General features: G+C 42.7%; 1 protein-coding gene across 3 annotated transcripts in view; it reads right to left on the bottom strand.

The window, feature by feature from the left end:
- Positions 1 to 2,899: 2,899 nt before the first annotated feature.
- The window catches only part of LOC104595585 (UDP-Glycosyltransferase superfamily protein), a 54,402-nt gene continuing 32,237 nt past the window's right edge, over positions 2,900 to 25,064 (bottom strand). For all 3 annotated transcript variants that reach the window (XM_010256365.3, XM_088887435.1, XM_088887434.1), the window contains exons 15-20: positions 11,377 to 11,463; positions 11,219 to 11,290; positions 4,255 to 4,368; positions 3,550 to 3,611; positions 3,305 to 3,401; positions 2,900 to 3,207 (exon numbers count right to left, since the gene is read on the bottom strand). In XM_010256365.3, coding sequence (XP_010254667.1) covers positions 3,088 to 3,207; positions 3,305 to 3,401; positions 3,550 to 3,611; positions 4,255 to 4,368; positions 11,219 to 11,290; positions 11,377 to 11,463 — 552 coding nt within the window. In that variant the 3' untranslated portion in view covers positions 2,900 to 3,087. The remainder of the gene's footprint in view (positions 3,208 to 3,304; positions 3,402 to 3,549; positions 3,612 to 4,254; positions 4,369 to 11,218; positions 11,291 to 11,376; positions 11,464 to 25,064) is intronic.

Below are 25,064 nucleotides of genomic sequence, written 5' to 3'. Positions count from 1 at the left end.
TTAAAGAGGGGTAATATAATAAAATATAAAGGTTAATGTTAAAGAGGGGTCATGTCGAGTCCATCATAAAAAAGCTGACAATATCACCATGCTGTCATTCTCGATAACCCCTCTCCTCCTCCTCTCTCTCTTGTTCGGTCGTCCTTTACTCTCCCACTTTCATTTTATTTTATTTCTGCAATTATATCACCCACCTATTGTCATTTGTCATTCTCGATAACTCCTACCTCCTCTTTCTCTCTCTCGTCCAGTCGTCCTTTTCTCTTCCACTTTTATTTTATTTTTGATATAAACCAGAGATCCAAACCAGTTTCCTCTCTCGTTTTTAATTTCTTCTTCCTCCTCTTCTCTTCCTCTCCCTCTATCTTTTTTAGTCCCAATCTTTGGAAGTTGTGATCACCTACGACAACATCAGTGGTAGCAGTCGAGTATCGATCACCGGCCACTACCATCTCCTTCGCCGCTGTTCAAGCTCAAGCTCAACGCCTCAAGACCCTCAACCGTCTAATATCACCAGCTATTGTGTTACAACAGTCCATCATCACTAGCCAACACCACTCACTACCATTGCATTTGCACCGCCAGGAACCCACGACTACCGCTGTCACAGACTTGGCCCACCGCCGGGAACCCGCAACTACCACCGTCAATCTCCTATCGTTTTTCTCAAGATAACCGCTTGTTTTCTTTGCAAACTCGGTAATTTAAGATTCTAGGCCTCATACCAGTTGAATTCGAATCGAAACGAATATTCGACTTAATAATCAAATTTGAAACCAAATTTAAGCAATCAATATCAGATATCGAATCAAATTCCAATGTTGTTTTTCATAATCGGTTTCAATTTCGAATCTCGATTTGAATTTGATCCGTTTCCAGGCCTACTAAGTATAAGATGGCTAGGGGCAAAGTGTTGAATTTGAAAAATTAAGATGGGTTTTGTCACAAATAAAAGTTTGAGGGGTTAAGAATCACTACCCACCTTGTATTTAGTGTGTAGTGATTAAAAGGTGGCAGCTTGTAACTTGCCCTAATATATACACGAGGCTTAATTAATACATTATTTTCTATTTATATACATAAGAACTTAATTCATAGGCTATTGGAAGCCAAAAATTAAAGTCAACTTAATTGTTATGGCTAATGACTGTAAGCTTAACAAGTTACTACATAGATTTAATTTTTAATATATTACTTTATTTTAAATTAGCTTATTGGTAAATAGATACAAAAATGCATTTGTAGCTTGAGCTCAATTTGGAAGGAGTACAAATGCAAATATGGAGAGTGCAAAACCTTGTATTTTCTATTATTTTGTATGTATTTGCACTGTACATATTTGCATTAGTACTCTTTCCAAACTGAGCCTTAATGTAAAAAATACATTGGATCCATGAGCATAGTCAATCAATAAATGATAAATTTAAGAATTAAAACTAAAAATATTTGCAAGACACAAATCGTGTACAAGTACAATGAACAGATTTTAATTACTGAATTATTTTATGTCTTTTATTTATTTTTATTTCTACAAATAACTCAATTTTAGAAAGTCCAATTTTTTGTATAAATTTGGATAGACCCACCGATTTAATGGATCATACATGGATCCACCGTATGGTTATATAGGAAAGAAAATCTGTAATTTTAATTTTTCTTCTTTCATATTTCTAAAATATCCATATTTCTACCCGTATATGTAAGTAAAACATAAAAAGTTTCAACAAGAGACTAACATAGTAATGCATTTCAGGTACCCAAAACATATATAACCATACCAAGTAAAAAAAAAAAAAGCTTAATAAGAATCTGTCAGCCAGCTTGAAAGAGGCATGATGCTTTCTGTTCATTCAATCTAGTATAAAATGATACCTTGTTCTTGGACCAAAAAAATAGAGGAATTCCTAAACACTTAAAATATATACCAACTTGGTATGTGCAGCATCTAAAGTAATAGTTTTTTCCCTTTGGCTTCTACAATACAAGCTGGATTTCTGCATTGAAATAATTTCACCTACTTGGGAAGTATCTTAACCTCTACTCTCTTTGATGGCACATACCCTTTAATTAAGATTTATTTTGAATCCAATACATAAGGATTCAATTTGAATCAGACTATTAACAGATCAAATTGCAGTCATAATTTGAACTGACAAGGGAACGATGAAATTCCAATATGGGGCATCTAAAAGGACGTTATATAGAGCATAAACCTCTATAGAAAGAAAGGGATATTTAGAGAGATTTATGATTTAAAGTAATATACTAAAGGTTTAACAAAAGAAAGTGGGTCATGGGCTCATGGCGTGTGGACCTGAAAGGATAGGTGACCTGAAAGGACAGGTGAGAAAGGTGGAGGCCAAGGTTCAAAATATTGGTACGTCCGATACGCCCCTACAGGCATATCGGGCAATATCGATACTGTTTTTTATACTTTTTTTATTTATTATTTTTTTTGAAACCGGTTCAGAGGCCGGTTTAAGGCTCCACCCCCTGAACCAGTCAGAACCCCAATACACCCACTGTAGGGGCGGCATATCGGGCAATATTGATACTGTTTTTTATATATATTTTTTTATTTTTTTTCAAAACCGGTTCAGGAAGCCGATTTAATGCTCCTCCACCCCCTGAATCGGTCAGAACCCCGATACACTCACTGTAGGGGCATATCAAAGAGGTCTCAGAACGATACAGCCGATACGTGTCAATACTTTGAACCTTGGTGGAGGCCTTTCCAGCATGCGAAGGCTGTAGTGCAACTATGCAAGCGACAATTTGACATTCGCTGTTACCACCTAAAAATCTTTTCAATTGATGGAACAAAGAACAGAACAACTATTTCTTTTTATTTCTCTACTTCAGTTTCCTCTTGATGTTGCAAATCCATGACAATGAAGAGTGACGTAAAATCTTTCCAAGGCACAATTTATTAAACAGATCCCAAAAGCTAACCTCTGTTCCTTGCACGTTTATATACATACGGATCTATAAACAAATACATATATATGGGTACATCTGCACATTAATACAAATAGTTTACACACATACAAACATGATGAATACATCTGTATGTGCACATTCTCTACTTCACACGTTCATTATAGATGTATAAGCACCTAAATGTACATCATAGCATTCCGCTTCCCATGAGAAGTCTTTAGACATTCCTTCTTTTATCTTCCAATCCCACCGAGATGGATCACTTTGCTGCATAACAGAAGAAAACAAAATAATTATTTCTCGACTCCAGATGAAGTATCTCTAGAAATGAATAAAATATGTGCACATGTAAAAGAAGACGCACAATCTGATCAAGGGCTTCGCTTAATGACATATTTGCAAATGTAGTCATGATGTACTGTGAGGACCTTGTACTCTCAAGGTCATGATCCATGGAATGCCTGGTACAAGAATGCCAACAAGAAATAGCTTCTTTTATTTTTCTGGATGAAAAATATAAAGTAACTGCTCTTTTTAGTTACTGCTGATTCTCTAATGAATGATTCTTACCTGATCTTTGGGGGGGGGGGGGAAGAGAGAGAGGCTTACCTGATCCTGTTACTGTTCAAGGTTATATCAACTGGAGCAGCTCCATATTTGATAGCTTTGAGCTGCATTTCAATTTCACAACAAAAAACGAAAGAAATTTACAGAATGAAGTTCTGACATGTATATATGAAAAAAGGTTCCTTGATTGGTCAAGTAGGGAGCTTCCCTATGATTCTGTGACATGGAGGAATCCTACAGCTAATCAAGATCATCCATCAGATAAGAGAACCTCAAGATTAGCCATGTTTTAATCCCCTAGTCCATGTCACTCCCATATCCAACATGCCAAATTGATAATAGCCATTCAAACTTTAATCTTTTAAGCAAAAAGTTTGCAATTAAAAATGACTTATTTTGGAAAAAAGCTAGATCTTTTGGGTTTGAAATCAATAAAAGGTGGGGAGAAGGAAAAAAGGACTACTATTGAACCCTAAATTAAGTTGCAAAATGGAAGTTTCCTAGATCTTTTTAACCAATGACCCACTAACAACAAACAAGATAGCTTGGATTTTTTGACCATCTATTTGGTTACTTCAAGACTATATTTGTCTCATAGGAGCCTTAATGAGTATGTGATGAGCATGAATGTCATAATATATTAACTGATATTCCTGGTAAGCCATCCTTGAACCAGACAAGTATTGCAAGTAAATCTTAAATTTGTTAGTAATCAATACTCATAAGAACACTTCGTGCTTCACATACCGGCACTTGAAGTACTGGATCAAGGAAAGATGAGCATAACATGATATCAGAGCCTGCAAACATTAAGTGTAATAATGCTTCGTCGTACTTGTTTATAAATCTTGCATTTTCATCCTGGAAATATAACAGACAAAAAGTCATTCTTTTAGGACACAAATGACATGCATAATAGGGGATACCTGCAAAACAATTTATGTAGAAGACAATGTTTTTTTTTTAATCTCGAATTAGGGTATGTTCTAAAACATGAATGTCCTTATTCTCAGAATTGCCACATCAGCAAAAAAAAATTGCATATGTTCTTTTATCAGTTCTGTTTTGAAATGCAAAAAAAAAAAAAGTTTTATTTAAAAAAACAACTCATGTCTCTGAAACCATCAAAATAATGGTTTTTAAAACAAAAACTAAATTTGGAGTACAGATATCATATGACTTATGAAACATGATAATAAATCACCAAATGAAAACATGTTCTTCAAACCAGAAATTCAAGATCGTGCCTTTTGTCTCAGTTTGGTTTTCAAACCAGATGGTTTTGATATGTTTTTGGAACTCGCAACAATTCACATTGGAGAATGGCTGATGAACAATGGCTGGGATGCAAAGTTAAACCCCACATCTTCCTCGAACTCTCTGTGGAAAGCAATACAAGAGGCATATCTTATCTTTCTTAATCTCATCAGATTTGATGTGGGTTGTGGCTTTAGAGTGCTCTTTTAGGAAGATCTTTGGCTGGGCGAAACCCCACTCTGCTTCATTTTCACTGATCTATATTCAGTCTCTAACTACAAGTTAAAACACATCTCAAAATTTTGTCACTTTTTCTCAATCTAGATTGAATTGGGATTTTGGTTTCAGAAGAGGTTTGAGGGATAATGAGTGTGAGTCTCTTATACGCTTGCTTTTTTTTATCAATAACAGAAATTTTATAAAAAGAGAGATAGAAATTACAACCAGGAGGGAGGGGTAAAAAGACTTAACCCTCCCTAACAAACTGAAAAAACATATTACAATATAGCCTAAAAAAGATTTGTTCTTCCCACCCCCTGTTTGGCCAAGGTATCGGCCATGGAGTTAGTGCACCTCTTGGCCCATTGAACCCTTACAGACATATTCTGAGTTAACTGAGTAATTTTCTTTCTTTCATTAGAGAACTTCCACAAGCTGGACACTTCCTTCTGCAACCATTTAATAGTCAACTGAGAATCTCCTTCCACCAACAACTTACTAATATTCAGTTGTTTAGCTCTTTCAAATCCTTCTAGAGCTGCCAAGATTTCAGCTCTCAATGAGTCCCCCCAGCCTATAGGTCCTGAGAACATAGCAATGATTCTACCTTCTTCATCCCTGAAGAAACCACCTATACCAGAATGGCCTGGATTTCCTTCGCTGCTACCGTCGAAGTTCAATTTGATGAAACCCGGATCTGGTGGAGTCCAAACAGATCTAAGAGCTGTGGACATGGGAGCTGACCGAGCCACTTCATCCCACTTCCTAATGATGTCTCCTACAGAATAATCTTCAAAGAGCTTCAAAGGCTTCACCCAAAGAGCCACCCTAACATAAATAAGTTCTATGATGGCTTCCTTACTTTTTTTTTTATCATGAAAAACTCTTTGATTTCTTTCTTCCCAAACCGTCCAAAAAACAACAGCTCTAGCACAACTCCACTATTTTCCCTCTCTTTTTTAATCCCCTCACTATTGTTGAGCTAAACAAGCTTTGCACATTAGAAGGAGAGGTCCACCTGCAACCAAATAGAGAAAAAAACCAACACCAGATATCTGAAACAAAAGGGCAAGAAACAAACAAGTGATAACAGCTTTCACCATTTTTCTTACATAAGATGCACCAGTGCGGGGATAAACACCAATTAGGCCTTTTCTTTTGAAGTAGGTCACAAGTGTTACACTTTTCTAGGCATGCTTCCCAGCAAAAAGCGCCTACCCTAGGAGGGATTGGATTACCCCAGATTTCTCGGACTGGAAAAGAAAACCCCAGAACCGGACTAGGCTGTGTTAGTGCTTTGAAAAAGGAGGAGCACGAAAAGATACCCGAAGGGACAAGAGACCATACCCTAGAGTCCCCAATTGAAGGCTCAAGGACTACCTCATCCAGGATCTTAAGCAAATTCGAAATGGGTTCCAATTCAGGATCTCTAAGTGCCCTTCTAAAACCCAGGATCTCTTATACGCTTGCTTGATGCTCTCAAGTCAGCTTTCTTTGTTCAATCCTTGGAGGAGACTAGAGTTTGGTCTGCTTCTTCCAATGGCACCTTTACCTGTGCTTCTTTCTTTAATACCCTTGTTCAAACTACTGTTGGGGGTGATAATTTCCCAGTGAAAGAGATTTAGAGCAAGCCCATTCCACCAAAAATTCAAGTTCTGTGTTGGGAGGTGTTTTTAGGGAAGGTAAATACTTGTGACATGCTTCAAAAAAAGAGGCCAAATAAATGCCTTTCCCCTCACATGTGCTCTCCTTGCCTTGCAGATGGTGAATCCCTAATTCATTGCTCCTTTGTTTTGTTTGTTTGTGAATCTCTTTGCTCTCTCTCTAGTTGCAGGTGGAGTGCTCCCCAGAATGTAATAAACCTCTTTGATCCAAACTTTCTAAGCAGCCAACAAAAAGAGGGAGGGTGATGCGGAAATCAGCAAGGGAAGCAGTGGTGTGGACAATATGGGAGGAAAGGAATGCATGAATTTTCAATGAAAAGCATAAGCCAAAAGAGGCCATTGTGGAGCCCATAAAGATAAGAGTTGCACATTGGGTAAAATCACTCCAAGGGGACTCAAAAACAGTGATATCTTGGACCAATTCAAACAGTAATGTTCCTTGTACTATAGACATCAGTTAAGGGAGATAGTGACCATAGCAAGGGAACTTAATGCTTCATTTACATGGGTTAGGAGAACCACAAATGGAATGGCTGATTCTCTAGCTAAACAGGGAGTTCAAAGGCAACAGCTTTTTTGGGCTTTGTTGTAAAATTTCTCTATTTAAATGTCTTTGTTTTATCTGCTGTAATTCCGTTTTATTACTCTTAATTGAATAAAATTCTCATTTTTGCTGATCAGAAAAAGAAATCACATTGGAGAATATCCCTATAATGTTATAAGCTTCAGATAGTAAAGAAAATAATGTGTATTAGTTGGATTTCAGCTGAAGCAAACTTCAAGAAATTAATTATCTTTTGGCTGTAGATAATATTTCTGAAGCTTGAACAAGTAAATTATTGGTTTACTTTCTTTGAGAAAGCTTTCTTTACAAAACAAGAATATATGACTATTCACTATAGAATTTGAAACAGCATCCAAACTACTTATCTGTCTAACAACACCAGGACTAAATGGATAATACATGAAGGTGTCGTCTCCAAGTGATTTCAATCCCATCAGCTTGGTTCCATATGTGCATATGATTCTTGCTATGATGCCTTCAGACAGACTTAAGAAACTTCTTCTTTTTGAGGAGCCTCTAAAAAGGGTAGAACAATGGATATGGCATTGAATGGAATGGAATGGATAGACAAGATTCATGTATCTGACCCCACATGGTTGGAACAAGGCTTAAATGATGATGATGATCTTGATTGCAAATTAGTGTGTGTAGTGAGAATGGGCCTTAGTGTTATTTATTTCTTTTTAGTATTTAAAAGTTATGTTTCTTAGTTATGGGCCTTCTTTTATTTTCTTTAATTATTTCTTTAGTGCTAGCTACCCCATTAAGGGCATCCAAGTAATTGTACTCAGACTTAGAATTATTAATAGAAGTGGTGAAAGGGGGCTAAAGAGAGAGGTTTGAATTCTTCTTTTCTTCTTCCACAACCTATTGCTGAAACTTATTTCTTCTTCTTTCTCTTTCTCTCTTTTCTTCTTTTCTTGCATGATCTGAATTACTGTAGGTGTAATTTTCAACTATGTGCTGATGGGATTAAATATGGAAAAAAGATGACTATCTAAAATTTGTTTTCTAAAGAAGCTACATAAAGCAATTATGGTATTGATCATGTTTTGGATAGGAAGAATGCAGGCTTTCATAGAGAAACTGATTTGCAGATGCCTCAAGTCCGCCATTTTCCCATTATTATCAATGGGAACTAAGATAAGGGGAAGGGGATAAGGGCCATAGATTGGTGTTACAGTCAAATCTCAGGCTGACAAGTGTGAGAATGAAAAAGGGCCACTTTGTGCCAAAATGCAAAAGGTTAGGTCTCTATCTAGTCCACCCTCCCAAGACCCCATATAGGTGGGACCAGCATTGGGTTATTTTTTTTTTAACTAAGACAGGGAGATCTGGTTTCCCCTTTTCTTTTCATCATTCTGGAAACATTTTTTAGTAGGTCGATGCCTGAAGCCAAAAGGCCAATCTGATTAGAAGGTCCAAGGTAGGCAGGTAGGGAGGAGAATGAGGAACTCCGTATACCCCTTTTATGAACCAAGTCTTGTCTGTTAATATCAGGGATATTGTCAAATGCTTTTACTGTGTCTCCATGCTTAAGGTAAAACTTAACAAAAAAAGGTAGGGATGTGGTCTTATTTGAGGAAGAGTAACTGAATGAGTTGGAGCTTGGTGGTAGTTCTAGCTTTTCTAAGTTTAAGGACTCTGTTTTTTTTTTTTATAATATAAATAAATAACGAGTTTGAAAGTTCAAAATTACAGTTATAGGATTCTGTTGTTGAGAGATCGACTGAGAGATTGTCCTCATGGAAAAAGTCCTACATTGTTAGGAGGTACAATAATCTCATTGTTTAATTTCCTAGCTCAATCAAAATTGCGAAGAAGTTAGACATTTAAACTCCCTTTCTCTCTCCAAGATCCATAATATGCCCCTTATAGAAAACCCTAGCTCTTTCTTCCAGTCCTTCAAGCTCACCTTCTCTGTCTGCAACAGCATCAATTACATATTTGCTTCCAAAATTTGAATCAAATTTACATCCTTCTGTCCATTTTACGTTTTAGCTCTTTTGCACTTCTATAAATTATTTTTTGAAAAAGGTATGTATTAGATAAAAAAGTGATTATATTACATCAGCACCCACATAAACCAAGTAACTGTCCAATGGAAATATAAAAAAGTGTAATTCAGTATGCATATGTGTCATAAACAATGTTTTCTACTTTTCTGTTCAAAATACAAACTATCAGGAATTTCCTAATGAGTTTGTGCAGAAACAGCCATGAGCGCAATGGTCCTTTGACTATATTTCAGAGTCTCCTTTGCACTTGATTTGTTGTAAAAAATACAGGCATTTGTTTCAGCCCAGATACACTATAAATCTGCAGAACGCATTATCTCCCATAATACTCTTCCTTTCTTATTTGATCCATGCAGATGCCAGCCTTTAAGAGAATTTTCAATTGTGACTAGAAAGCATCCACTCCAACCAGAAGTGCTTAAAATCAAGGTTCAAAATATCGATACGTATCGGCTGATAAGTATCGTATCAGGAGCTTCCCGATACGCCCCTACAGAGGGTGTATCAGGGTTTTGGCCGGTTCAGGGGATGGACGGACCTTAAACCGGCCCCTCTGAACTGGATTTGAAAATACAAACTAAAACTATCAATACGCCGGTAGAGGCATATCGGGCATATCAATATTTTGAACCTTGCTTAAAATCATTTCCCATATGAACCTTTTAGAGAAACAATGCATGATGTGGACAGAAAGACAAATTACATGCAGTACCTCAAGTATACAGCAATAAGCACAAGAAATACCAAGCTGAAAACAGCAAAATAAGTTGGATTTTTAGGGATTTCAGACCTGAACCTGAAGTAAAACTCCTCCTGGAACAGTTCCGCTACAGTAACAATGGCAGCAAGCTGGCCTCCCACATGGACACGCAGTGATGGAGGGATTGGAAAGTGCCAAAATGGGTCAACTCCTCAAAACCAAAGCTCCCAATACTTGAAAACCCTAGCTGGGGCTGAGCTACAGCTCAAACAAGAGAGAAAGAACCAAAAAGACCCCTACAGAAACAGCTCCCTTCTCTTTTATAAGACTCACTGGCTTGCTGGACAAGCTAGTTAAAATATTTACACATAACTCCTAGAATGTTTCCCTCTCACCAACAACTCCTTAGGAACAAAACTAACTTCAAATGAACACCTAAAAGATAACTTTTGTTACAAAAGACCCAAGAGACCAAAACTCAACAGAAATGCACCCAACTGCCCCTGACAAAAAATCTGACTTATAAAATGACGAAAATACCCCTGGTCCCAAACTGTCAACAAAGCTACCCAAAGGCAACTATTTGAGATCCCACAACAAAAAAATGCAAAACAGAATACATTCACACATTTTTTTCTTTTTGTTTTTTTGCCTCATCAATGCAGGAATAGGTGATTTGCTATTTCAGGCTCTACAAACCGTAAGACAACATTTCCATCCAACCTCATACCCTTCTTTTGAGTTTGTCAACTGTTAGGCATTTCTCCAGCACTGCTGTCCATACCATAAAGGTCACACATGAAGGAACAGCTAGTCACAATATCTTGGAACTTGGGAAGTTGTTGCTAGGTTGTCTGTTTAGTTTCTTAAAAGGATCTGATTGAGAAGGGCCGACCTAAAACAGTTATGATAAAGCTTAGTTGACTTTACTAATTCTTCTTCTTTTTCTCTGTGACAAGATAATGCTCTTCTTAACTTAGTTAAGTGTTCTACTGTTGTATGTACCATACTGAAAGTATTAAACAGGTAAATTATTAATTTCACCTTACCAAGTGCACAGGCTTTAAATAGAACGGATTCACAAAACAGGATTCATGTAGCTGACCCATTATAATTGGGATAAGGCATGGATGATGATGATGATGATCTTACTATGTGCATAATAATAATTAGGATGAAAGTGTAAACCCATTATAGTTGGGATATTTTTAACAGAATTGCCATGAATGCATGGAGAACAAGAGAATAAGAACTATGAATTATAACCAAAATACAGCAAAGTGTTTACCTTGATCTCTTTCTTAAATAACTCCAATGCTGTGTTTACACTTTCTACTTTACTAGTTCCCATAAAGATGAACTGTAAAAGGAACAAGCCAAACAATTACATCCACTACAGAATTTCTAAATTAATACTTTAATTGCAACCATGGTAAATGTGAAAACCTGAGCCCCCCTTCTAGATGCAAGCCGGAAAGCTGACTTCAGATTCTCTATGTCAACATCAGTGAAGTTTGAATAGATACATCCAACCTGATACACATCATTCTGTCAGAATTCTTTTCCCTCTATCAGTAAGAGTAAGAGTTTATTGCATTCCATTAATAAAGTTCATTAAATAGAAAAAATATCAACAGGTTTATGTGCAACAATATGATGACACATTGGAATGCAGAAAACTCTAGACCCTCCAATGCACCAGTATCAAATGGAATAGTGCAAAAAAGTGGTAATGATATAAAGAAACATGAAATGAAGTAACAGGATGAATATGGTTACAATGGTGTTTTATGTTCTCACAGGCCAAAACCCAAATACAGATAAGGACATGGGTAATAGGGATATGATTCTCCATTTTCTAAAGTTCTGGACATATATACAGGCCGAGGTATCCCATATAATATTGCTTATATCATGTATTCATATCTAGTTTTTGAAGCCTAGTGCCATTTCTCAAGACTTGTGACAAATTCAATCAAATTTCTAACATGCACAGATATTTTTATAGTATAATTTGTTAAAACACACTACATATTTTAAAAGTGTTAATGCTATGAAGTACATCTAAAGTATCCATGCAGTATCAGGTATTGTATCCGATATTGGTACTCTACTCTAGGCATATTCAAGAATCCAGGTATTATAGCTTGACAACTATGTGGTTAATTAGCTAACTAAGTTGATGCTTAATCAGGTAGAAAGAACATTCTATACTTGGAATCATTCCTTTAGAAGGAGTTTTTATGACTGGAAATTGCAACAAGTGATTGGCTTGTTAGCTCTGCTGCACAATCAGCAATCAACTACAATCTGGAGGTTTTCAATCTTTCTTATGGGTGTGCAGTGTAAAAAGGCATTTGTAGAGCTTTTGATAAGTTTACTGAAGGCTTAAAGCTCAAAGTGAGGGATGGGAGGAGGTTGCGCTGTTGGATGGACCCTTGGTGTGGGGATAGTGCTCTAAAAGATGCCTTCCTGGCTCTCTTTTTCGTGGCTGTGGACAGGTCAGCCTTAGTGGCAGACTTTTGTGGTGGAAAATATTTCATGGACACCTTCCTTTAGGAGAGGTTTTAATGATTGGAAGGTGGATCTGGTGGCCTGTCTTTCAAAATCCTACAAAATCAGCAGCTGAATTTGTAAGTCCAAGACACAAGATGCTGGAAGTGGACAAGCTCTGGAGAGTTCTCTGTCAAGTCCTTTTATTCGGGTCTTGTAGGAGAGGCAAGAGAGCCTTTCCCGAGCAAATCTATATGGAGAACATCAGCCCCTTCTAAAGTGAAACTCTTCCTCTGGGTGGCGGATTTAGACAAATGCTTGACTAAGGCCATGCTGGTGAAGAATGGGTTTAATGACCCTGAGTGCTATGTGTCTTCTGTAACCGGGAGGTGGAGGCATCAAGCCACTTATTCCAGCACTGTAGCTTCAGTGCTTCAATTTGGAACCACTTTGTTGATGCTATAAACTTGGACTGGTGTGTTCCTGGGTCGGTGAAGGATCTGTTAAAAGGATGGAAAATCCAGGGTATATCTAAAAAAGGGAAGGTTTGTTGATCCTCTATCCCGGCTGCAGTTTTGTGGGTCATCTGGCTGGAAAAGAACTGCAGAATTTTTTAGCAGAAGCTGGCTTCAGAAGCAGTAGTGATTAATGCATCAGTAGGGTTATTAAAGACCTGGTTGTCTGTCCATAATGTATTTAGAAATGAAACCTGTTCTTTGAATTAATCCCTGCTATGCAACTCTTGTCCAAATTGAATTTCAGATTTGACACTTTTTCAAACTTCTTGATTAGATTTTTCAATCTCCCGACTTTCCTGATGTCTCCCCCTTCACAAAAAATAATGATATCATCTACAAATTGGAGATAAGAAATTGGAATGTTGTCTCTACCCACTATCCAACCCCTAAAGTCATCTTTTCTGTCTACCTTAGAGAGGAGTCCACTAAAGACATCTGCCACTAAAGTAAAAAGGGTGAAAGGGGATCACCTTGCCTTAACCCTCTGCAAGCAGGAAAGAAGTCTTTTACTACTCCATTAACAAGGACAGAAAAATGACAAGATCGTACAGACCCAAGCATCCAATTGCATCATCTCTCCCCAAACCCCCGTTGATGCAAAACTTTTTTCAAAAAACCTCAATCCATCATGTCATAGGCCTTTTCTAAGTCCAATTTGCACACAAAACCTTCCTTCCTAGATCTCTTCATCTCCTCTACACATTCATTGGCTATTAGAATTTGATCAACTATTTGTCTCCCTTGAGCAAAAGCTCCTTGATACTGACTGATGAGGGAGGGGAGAAACAAGAATTACTTTGATCCTCAATGATAAGACTTCAACAATTATCTTGTAGACGCTGGTCACTAGACTAATGGGTCGGAAATCCTTTGGATGGCTAGCATCACCTTTTTTTGGAATCAAGGCCAAGAAAGTTGCATCAACTCCAAGGCTAACAATATGTGTATTTGAGAATTCCTTAAAGACTTCAAGTAAATCATCTTTCAACACTTCCCAACAATCTTGATAGAAAGCCATTGTGAATACATCTGGGCTCAGTGCTTTAGACCTATTCAAGGAGAACACTGCCTTCTTATTTCTTCCTCCTCAAAATCTCTTTCTAGCCAATTTGCTGCCTCCTCATCTAGTAAAGACCACTCTAATCCTTCTAAACTCAACCTATCCTCCAAAGGTCTCCTGTAAAGGGATTTAAAGTGGTCCACAAAGATTCTAGCAATTTCATCTTGATTTGAGATCAGCTCTCCATTGATTTCCAACCTAGCCACAAAGTTTTTGTGCCTTCTTCCATTGGCAATAGCATGAAAGAATTTTGTATTCCCATCCCCTTCCTTTATCCATTTTTGTCTTGACTTTTGTCTCCAAGATATTTCCTCTCTCTTAAGGACTTCTTCCAATTTTTTCTTTGATTTCCATCTTAAGTCCCTCTCTTCCGCATGGAGGTATCTCTCACTTTCCACATTGTCCAACTCTTCAATATGGGAAATTAGAGTCAGTTTCCTTTCTTCTAACCTTCCAAAATGATCCCTATTCCACTCCTTTATTTTAGATCTTAATCTTTGCAATTTCTTATGGAATTTGATTCCTTCCCACATTATTCCCCTTAATTCCTCCTTCCACCATTCCTCCACTTTCCGAATAAAATCCGGATGCATCAACCACATGTTTTCAAATTTGAAAGGAGTAGGGTCATGTAAAAACATTTCTGTTCCTAATCTAATGGGGTGGTGATCTGAAGTGACTCTAGGCAATGCTTTGGAAACCAAACCTTCCCAATGATTTTCCCACCCTATATTGAACAGAAATCTATCCAGTTTTGAGCATAACGAGTTTTCGTGAAAATTGGACCAAGTGAAATTGGTTTGCAACAAGGGGATCTCTTTCAATTCACACATGTCTATGAATTCATTAAGTTTCCTCATACTAGTGGTGATAGATTGATTGGGATTAGAAGTTTCATTGGAAAATTTTATCACATTTAAGTTTCCTCCCAAACACCAAGCACCTTCCCACAAACCCCAAATTGCATACAGTTCCTCCCACATATCACTTCTCTCTATAACTATTTGGTCCATAGACATTAGTTCACACCCAATTAAATCCATCCTCCATGCTCTTGAATTTTAATGATATGATATACCTACCTATCAATTCTTCCATTGCTTCGAGCACTTCATCCTTCCACAATATCACTATACCCCCTGAAGCCCCCTAGTATGGAGCCTCAACCCATCTTATTCCTCTCGATCTCCACATGCTACTGATCAACCTTCTATCCAGTTTTGTTAATTTGGTCTCTTGCAGCATTACCACATTAGGATCCTCTCTTTTCATTAGGTCTTTTATCACACTCCTTTTCCTTGCACTCCCCAAACCTCTTACATTCCAACTAATTAATTTCATGTTTTCACCTTTTAATTTGAACCCTCTTTTTATTCTTCCCTCCCTACTTTGGTTGTTTCCGTCTATCTCCTCTCCCACTAAATTCGATATCACCCTCTACATCAGAGATCAGCCTTTCTATTTCTGTCTTTTTCTTCTTCTGCTTTTTTTTTCTTCACTCTTTCTAGAATACATCTTCATCTTCTGAATTCCTTGATCTTGTGTATTCTCCCTTATGATTGGGTCATCCTTTTCTTGCACACCCTCCTGACTTATCTCTTCCTCTTTTTACAATCATCAAGAAACTCACTGATTAGGCCCCAAATCCTTTCCACCTCCTCTTCCCTCCCCCTCCTATCTTCTACCTCTCCCTCTTCTAATCTCACAATTCCATCTCCACCCTCCCTCCTTAACCAATCAGGCTGGGTAGCTGGTGTACTTGTTTCAGGCAGAGCACACATATCAGTAGCCAAAACTGAAAGGACACGCTTACTTGGAGACATTGGATGAGGATCGAAGACAAGTGTGGTTGGGAAGTCCTGTTTGAAGCCCAGCATATCAGAATCAACCCCTGAAATTTGCCTGTGTTGAGTGGGAATGGAATTATTAACAATTCTGGTTGCGCCAATAACCTTTTCAAGTACACCCTTCTCTATTGCCTCCATACTCATCTTCAAAGTCTCCTCTTGACTCACTTCCTGTGCATCCTGTTCTTGCTGGAACACTGGAGGTAATCTCTCTAAAGCCAGGGGAGGGTGTCATCTGCTCAACTTCGACTACATGTACTGCCCACCTAGATTCCTTTGTTTCTTTTGTATTGATCAACTTTTCCCTTTCTTCTCCCAAGAACAATTCTTCAGTGTTGAAACTCTGCTTCATTCATACCAATCCACACTGTTTGATCTATGCAGCCCAAGATTGAGTATTCACTCGAGTCTGAGTCGCCCTCGCTGGAAGTCTCTTCAAACTCTGAATCTGGGTCTTGCACCTTCTCCTTACCTTTACCATCGCATCTATTAAATTTTGGGTTTCACTTTTCAGGAGAAACTAGAGTTTTCCCTTTACTCTGTACCCAGATCATCGACGAACACTGCCTCTGATATTTTCGGTTTCCTTTTGTAACTGACTTGATCAAAGAGGAAGAAGATGGACCAAAATTATCGTCCATCAATGGGCTGTCCTTAGGACTCACGTGCCCTTTAAGTATGTCGTGCTGCTGCCCTTTGACGCCCAACAGCTGGGCCCAAAGTATGTTTGAAGGTACCCAGCCCCTGTGTTAAAAGCCCAGGCCCATTTTTCTTATTACCCATCACACTATTACTTAAAGTGCCACGTGATGGGTTATAACCTTTGACCCTAATAACTCAGTTCTGTTCAAGTCTGGTACACCAGCTGGCTGACCCACCCCTTTTGAAATTTGAAATTTGAATTTGGGATTGTTTCACATGTCGAGGTCCATTGGTCAGAGCCTCAACATAAGACCAGCCGTGTATCTCATCCCTTTCTTTCCTTGCCTTATAAACTTCTTCCTCTTTTAGTTCACCTTTTCCTCTCCCCAGATTTTGCTTTGCCAATTCAGTGTAATTTCATTTCTCCTTTCCTGCATCCACTTAATTTCTTCCACATAACCATTCTTCTTCTACTTCTCACCTTCTTCCCTTCTTCCCTCCATAGCTCAGCTTCAATGGCTATAACTACCCAGCCTGAATAAAAGATTCCATCAACCAGTACCTTTACTGAACGTGGGATATCTTCCAAGTTTACATTACTCAAACATACTTCAGATGAATGGAGGTCTTTAACAAAAAAGCCCTCTAACCTTGCTTTGCACAGATTTGCTATCAAGACAAAAACATCTGAAATTCATAGGTGAAACCAAGATTCGAACAATTACTTTGTCCCTCGCGTGCAGACCCTTAGAGTTAGAATGATGAGTCCATTTTGAAACAGTCACAGAGGCTGACTCCAATTGACAACACATAGCCTGGAGTTCCATTTTCTCTTCTACTAACTCTAGAAGGGCCTTACACTCTTCTGCTCCCTCACTGTAGAGTCTCCATAAACCCCGTGTTTCTTCTACTAGCTCCCTTCTACTTTCTTCTCTAGCTTCCTCCCATGTAATGAAGTCCTTCAAAATCCCTGAAACTTCTTCCCAGCCATTCCACTTCTTACCTTCAGGGAAGCAGACCATCTGCTTTTTTCCTTCCCCAAAGAATTCCATAAGCACCACGTACCTTCCTTTAGGATTCTCCCTTCTTTCTGCTATATACGTCCTGTCATTAATCTCAATTGAATCTTTGTATTCAGACTTCCTACTCACCTGAACAGCATCTTCCATGAAAGTCTGAAACCACACCAATGCTTCTTCCCCTACCAGCAACACCATGGTCGTATTAATTTCTCTGATTTTTAAAGCTTTCTTCCCTTTCACCCTGTAATTTTCAAATAGGAACTGCTTTGCTTCCACCCTTAGAGATCTTCTTCAAACCTCAGTCTGCTGAAACCTCCCTTCCTCCATTTTCAACCCCCCTGTTCCTCTGATTTTTAATCAGTTAATGATGCACATTCCCTTCCTTCTTAGGACATCAATAGTAACTATCTTTCCTATGATAGCTGTCCAGGCATGTAACATGTTCTTAAATAATGTCTCAACACCTGTCGCTTCACTGTATTGAAACAAGAAAACTTTGGCATATTTTCCTCAGTTTGATAGGAATGGACTGGATAGTGATGATGCACAATCCGACCGATCTTAGCTGTCAACGATCTTGCCTCTGAACTGAGTGGCAGGGACCTGAAACGGAAGGAGAAGAGAAGCTCTGGGGAGAACCCGGCGTAAGGGCTCCGAAGCTCAAGTTAGAGTCTTTCAAAGGCAAGATAGACCAGATAGCGCAAAAGTTAGCATACCTCGTTCCTGGGGGGTAGGAGCCTTTTATAACCACCTCGCGCACTCACTTCCAGGCTTCCGTCAGATCGGGCATGATTACTTCTGAACCCCTGCCAGTTCGGATGTCATTTCCTCTGGCCGGACAGAACCGCCACTGCTCCCTTTGTCGGAGCCGTCTCTGCAGCTAGTGACGACAGTTGCAGGTGGCGGTAGCAGGAGGCCGTTTGAAGTGCAGCTGTTAGGCGTCAAATCCCAAATCAGTCAGGTGCGTCGCCCTTGGATACGGACGTCCTTGGTGTCGGGTACGTTTGGTCAGCCTGGTGTTTCGGAAGCGAAGTGTTAGAGTGGCGAGCGAGGTGTCTTGAGTTCGGTTTGGGGAGTGTTCCGAGCTGCCGTGGGCCAGCTCGGGTCATCTTTGTGAGGCTTGGGGCCCAGTATAGTTTGTGCTCCTTGCAGGGAGCTCGGGTTCTCAGTAGGGAGATCGCTCTTAATAGGGAGCTCGGACTCCCAGTAGGGAGCTCGCTCTTAATAGGGAGCTCGGACTCAGTAGGGAGCTCGGGCTCCCAGTAGGGAGCTCAGGTTCTTATTTAGGGAGCTCGGACCCTTAACAGGGAGCTCGCTCTTAATAGGGAGCTCGGACTCAGTAGGGAGCTCGCTCTTAATAGGGAGCTCGAGCTCCCAGTAGGGAGCTCGGACTTGCTTCCGATGTTCGCTTCGGGCGCTCTACTGTCCCGAGTTGCTTGCCTTTGCCACGTGTCGGGCGATTGCGAGGTCGGGCCAAATTTCCCTTCATCAATTGCCCCCCACTCCCTGCGACAGGGGTCCTGTCTTGGCACGGGGAGTTCGTAAGGTAGCAGGAGGGTTTTGGTCCGTGCTGAAGGCGCTCGATTTAATTTGATTTTCAAAAAAGGGCGCGCGTGACGGCAGTTGTTCGAGAGTTGGGCTGCAGACGCTTTTATTGCGAGGAGACGTGCACCGACACCCCGTCAGTTTCGAGAAGGTGCGTGCTGACACCCGTCCTCTGACAGGACGTGCGCGACGCTCCGTCAGTTTCGGAAAGACATGCGCTGATTGGCCTCGGAAGACGTGCGGTTTAGCACGGCTGTGGGCCGTTGGATTGGCTTCGATCTGGGCCGTCGCTTTCCGGCCGCTGTGGATATAAATAGCACGCGGGGGGGGGGGGGGGGGGGGCGTCCTTGCTACCGTTGTACCTCTTGAGCTCGCGCCTAAGTTTCAGTTCGCGTCCAGGCTTTTCAGCTCGCGTCCCAGGTTCCTTGCTTGTTCGAGCTTTCGTGGTCTACTTCAGTCTTCTTCCCGGGTAAGTGCTTTTGGAATCCCGTTCCATTTCCCGATGTCTAGTTCGGAGGGTTCAGACTGTTCAAGCGGGTCTGATGTAGGTTCTACGAACTAGTTTGCGTCCCCCGGTAGTTCAAGTGAGCCCGATGTAGGTCCTGAGGAAGGGGTCGGGCCTACAGCCCGAGGTGCTTCGGGTAGGTCGGCGTCCACCTCCCGTCGTGGCCGAGTTGTAGATCAGTTCGGCCCTTCGACTATGACGCCTGAGGGACTTCAATCCCTCAGAGACTACTACGACTTGCCCGGGGAGCACGGTTACTTCATCCCTACGGGTAGCTTCCCTTGGGAACACGGTCCTAATGAGATCGTGATTTTCTGGGAACAGCTTGCTGCGGGGCTGCGACTGCCCTTTCATCCTCTTTTCGTCGAGGTTCTAAACCACTTCGGTGTGACGGTCGGCCAGCTTCACCCGAACTCCATTAGAAATTTAGTGGGGACGATCTCCTTATTTTGTGACGAGAACTTTCCTTTGGATCTGGAGATTTTCTCCTCTATTTTAATGCTGAAAAAACAAGCGGGTCCCCTTCCTGGGCGTAGGCGGGCATACTACCTGTGTCCTCGCCCGGGCTTCAAGCTCTTACACGGACTCCCTAATAAGGTCCCGGCGTGGAAGCAGGACTATTTCGGGGTGCGAAGTGCGCTGGGGTGGCCGTTTCAGACCGGCTGGGGGATGGCCGCTCCCGATTCCGGCGTCACACTTGATAAGGAGACGGCGAAGGGCCTCCGGCAATGGGCGCGGCTTGGGCTGGATTGTCAACGGTATCTGACGGAGGCCAAGCTTATTGCTGCGGGCCTGAGTTCGGGTAGGTTCTTTCCCTAGTGATCCTGTCTTGCTCTTCTTTTACGTCCTACTGATGCCGAACTCCTTTTCGCAGGTACGATGGACTCTCGAGGGACCCAAGGTGGGCACTTGTTCCAGGGCATGAAGAGGAGAAAACGGGTGGCTAAGCGAGCTCGCGCCGAGCCATCCCAGGGTGCGGAGCCCGAGGCGCCGGATTATCCGGCAGAGGAGCCCGAGATGGTTCCTCCTATGCAGGAGCTGGCGGGGGCTCCTTATGCCGAAACCACACACACGGGGGCTCCCGCTTACTCCAAGTCTGCCCATACGCGAACTGGGCCGTCGGGCTCCGAGGCCCCGGGGGACTTCAGGAGCGTGCTGTCGCCTGTTCATGCTCTTCAACGGAGTAAGGAGGCGATGTTTCCCGAGGAAGTTGCGGCGTGGACCGAGCTCCCTCTGCACCAAGTGGTCTGCCGTGCTATTACTCATGCCATGGTGGTAAGTGCTCCCTTCTTTAGAGTTCGGCTTTTATTCTTCTATTCGTTCCTTTGATCCCGTTTTCCTTTGATAGGTGAACTCTTCCATTCACGCCTTGGCGAACCAGGTGGAGAGATGCTTGAGGCAGGCGCGAGCTGCCGAGGAGGCTGCTCAAACTGTCGAGGAGAATGCTCGTGCTGCTGAGGCTGCTGCTCGCCTCGCGCGGTCTAGGCAGGCGAGGTCTCAGAGAGATGCCGAGGCCATGGGAGTGGTGGTGAAGCATATGGCGGAATTAAAGCTGGACCTAGAGCACCAGGTCGAGTATCTTCAGGAGGATATCAGGGAGAGGACTCAGATCTTCTCTCAAGGCATCGAAGACGCAAAGAAGAAAGCTGTCAGTGATTATATTGCTTCGCCGGATTTCGATGATCTGATGGTGGACTCCTACAGGAGGGGTTTCAAGCTAAGCCGGTGGATGATCCGGAATACGTACCCCGACCTCGATACCAGCGCCATATCCACTTCGCGCATTACTCAAGAGATGGCTAATGCTGTGGATGCCGAACCGGACTCCGAGGGGGAGGCAGGTCCTTCGGGTGTTGTCGAAGTGGCTTCTGATAATGATGAAGTAGCCCCTGGCTTGTAATGGCTTTTTTTTTTTTTTTGAGTGTACATATCTATCTGAAATGAAATGGCTTTTTGTTCAAGTGCTGGTTGTCTTCGAGCTGCGTTTTTTGCCGAACTGACCATTTCGGTCCTTCAGTTCGTTTTCTGACACCTTTATTTGATGAAATGGCTGTTTTTCTGGTCGTCTTCGAGCTGCGTTTTTTGCCGAACTGACCATTTCGGTCCTTCAGTTCGTTTTCTACCTAGGCTTCGGGGTGCTTGCCTTAGTGGTTTATAGGTAGTATCTTCTTAAGTTGACGACGTTCCATGCTCGGGGTACTTGTTTTCCTTCTAGGGTTCCGAGCTCGTATGCTCCCCCACCGAGTGCTTTCATTACTCTGTAGGGTCCTTCCCAGTTTGGTCCAAGTTTCCCTACGCCGGGTTTGGGCACCATGACCTTACGGAGAACCAGGTCGCCGACACGGAACTTCTTTACTCGCCCGTTATAATACCGAGCTACCTTTTGTTGGTAGGCCGCAGTTCGGATGTGCACGAGGTCTCTCACTTCGTCCAGTAAGTCGAGGTTGGTGCGTAACTCGCCCTCGTTTGTCTATTCGTCGTACGCTTCTAGTCGCAACGTAGGCACTTCGATTTCCGCCGGGATCACCGCCTCAATGCCGTAGGTGAGGTTAAAGGGGGTCTCTCCTGTGGCGGTTTTTTCCGTGGTTCGGTGAGCCCATAGAACACTTGGTAGTTCGTCTGCCCACAAACCTTTGGCTCGGTCTAATCGTGCTTTCAGTCCACGGAGGATGGCTCTGTTCATTACTTCTGTTTGGCCATTTGCCTGCGGGTGTGCGACCGACGTGAAGTTCTGACTAATTCCCATACTTTGGCACCATTCTTGGAACTTGATATCTTCGAACTGTTTGCCGTTGTCGGAGATCAGTACCCGAGGTAGCCCGAAGCGACATACAATGTTCTTCCAAAAGTTGTATGTTTCGGGCTGTAACTATTGCCAGGGGTTCAGCTTCTATCCACTTTGTGAAGTAATCTACTGCCACCACTAGGAATTTTCTCCCGCCTGTCGCTGGTGGGAATGGCCCCAGGAGGTCGATGCCCCATTGGGCGAAGGGCCATGGGCTGGTGAGGTATTTGAGGTCGGCAGCGGGCTGATGGTGGATGCTAGCATGCTTCTGACACTTGTCGCATTTTCTGACGAGCTCGATTGCCTCTGTCTTCATTGTCGGCCAGTAGTATCCTTGTCGAAGTGCCTTTTGGGCGAGGGCTCTGCCCCCCAGGTGTCCGCCGCACAAGCCTTCATGGATGTCGCGGAGTACCAGCTTGGCTTCGGCTGGGCGCAAGCATCGCAAATAGGGGAAAGTGTAGGATCGTCGGTACAACCGTTCGTCTATCATGACATATTTGGCTGCCTGGCGCTGCACCCTCTTGGCTGCGTTGCGGTCCGCGGGAAGGGTTCCGTCTAACAGGAAGCTCGCGAGTGGGTCGATCCAGCTCGGCTCTGCTTCGGTGACGGGAGCGACCTCTTCTGCCCCACCGAGAATGTTGGGCCGAGGTAAGTCCTCTACGTACACGGTTCTCCTGGCGTTGTGGCTCGTGCTAGCCAGTCGAGACAGGGCGTCGGCCTCAGCGTTCTCTGACCTCGGGATTTGCTTGAAGTGTGACTGGAAGTTGAGCAGAGCCTCCTTTACTTTTGCCAAATATGCAGTCATTGTGAGCTCGCGCACTTCGTATTCGCCTGTAACTTGGTTGACCACGAGCTGAGAATCACTGCAGACAACCATGTGCTTTGCTCCGACCTTGTGCGCTAGGTTTAGCCCGGCTATCAGTGCCTCGTACTCCGCCTCGTTGTTGGATGCCGCGAACTCAAAGCGTAGTGCGTATTCCAGCTTTGTTCCGCTCGGGCCGCGTAGCACTATTCCAGCCCCGCTGCCTTGTTGGTTTGAGGAGCCATCTACATGAAGGATCCAAGGCTCCTCATCCCAGTTCGCGCTTGGTCTAACTAGGAGGGATGCTACACTGGCTGCTACTTCACGGGGTTCAGACTCGTTTGGCTTGGGAGCTCCGAGCTCGCCCGAACTGGGGATCTCGGGCTTGACCGGCTCAGGGAATTCGAGGCTAAACGTGCATTCTGCGATAAAATCTGCCAAGGCTTGGGCCTTAATGGCAGTTCTTGGCTTGTACTGGAGATCGTACTCGCTGAGTTCATTGGCCCACTTCGTCAGTCGGCCGGAAACCTCGGGTTTGAGTAAAACTTGTCTCAGAGGTTTGTCGGTCAGGACGATGACGGTGTGAGCCTGGAAGTACGGGCGGAGTTTCCGTGCTGCTACCACCAGTGCATACGCTAGCTTTTCTATCTGCGGGTACCTTGTCTCTGCTCCCTGCAAGATTTTACTAACATAATATATGGGTCGTTGGACCCGGTCTGCTTCCTTTACTAGTACCGAACTGACCACCTTGTCGCTAGCCGAGAGGTACAGTTCTAAGACTTCGCCTTCCTCGGGCCGAGTGAAGGTTGGCACACTGGCGAGGTAGCCTTTTAGCTCGTCAAACGCAAGCTGACAGTCTTGGGTCCATTCGAACCCTTTGCCTTTGATTGCTTTGAAGAAGGGTAGGCAGCGATCTGCCGACTTGGACATGAAGCGGCTTAGAGCGGCTATGCGGCTGTTTAGCCTCTGGACTTCTTTTATTTTCCGAGGTGGTCTCATATCTAGGATGGCTTTTATCTTGTCCAGGTTGGCCTCGATACCGCGTTGATTGACAACGTAGCCTAGGAATTTGCCCGAGGTGACGCCAAAGACACATTTGTTGGGGTTCAATTTCATGCTATACTGACGCAGGATTTGGAAGACAAAATCTAAGTCTTGTATTAATTCTTGTGAAAACTGTGTTTTGACGACCATGTCGTCTACATAGCACTCTATCTTTGTGCCGATCAGGGGCCGAAACAGCCTATTTACAAGTCTTTGGAAGGTCGCCCCGGCGTTTTTTAACCCGAAGGGCATGACCTTGTAACAGTATAGACCGAACTCGGTTATGAAGCTGGTTTTTTCCTCGTCGGATTGGTCCATCCGGATTTGGTTGTAGCCTGAGTAGGCATCCAGGAAGCTTAGCAATTCATGTCCCGAGGTCGCGTCCACTAGGCGGTCGATCCTAGGAAGGGGGAAGCAGTCTTTCGGGCAAGCTCGGTTCAGGTCGGTGTAGTCGACGCACATGCGCCACTTGCCGTTCGCCTTTTTCACCAGCACAGGGTTGGCCACCCAGCTCGGGTAATGGACTTCCCTTATGAAGTCTGCTGCGAGGAGCTTCTCGACTTCCTCGTCGACTGCTTTCCAGCGCTCTGGGGCTAAGTTCCGTTTCTTCTGTCCAACGGGTCTGACTAAAGGGTCAGTGTTAAGTTTGTGAGTTATAAGACCAGGGTCAATACCGGGCATATCGGCCGCGGACCATGCAAAAATATCTAAATTTTGGAGTAAAAAACTTACCAGTTCGGTCCGTAGGGGTTCTTTGACAGAAGCACCAATCTGGAGTGCGCGAGCTGGGTCCGTAGGCGAGGTCGGGATCGCGACTGTTTCTTCTGTGGGCGAGGCTCATTCTTCACCTTGCTCCGCGGGCCGCTCCAGA

Source organism: Nelumbo nucifera, chromosome 5 (genome assembly GCF_055504915.1).
Source record: "Nelumbo nucifera cultivar China Antique chromosome 5, China Antique-T2T, whole genome shotgun sequence".
NCBI classification, from domain to species: domain Eukaryota; kingdom Viridiplantae; phylum Streptophyta; class Magnoliopsida; order Proteales; family Nelumbonaceae; genus Nelumbo; species Nelumbo nucifera.
This window is presented reverse-complemented; position numbering and strand designations above follow the sequence as displayed.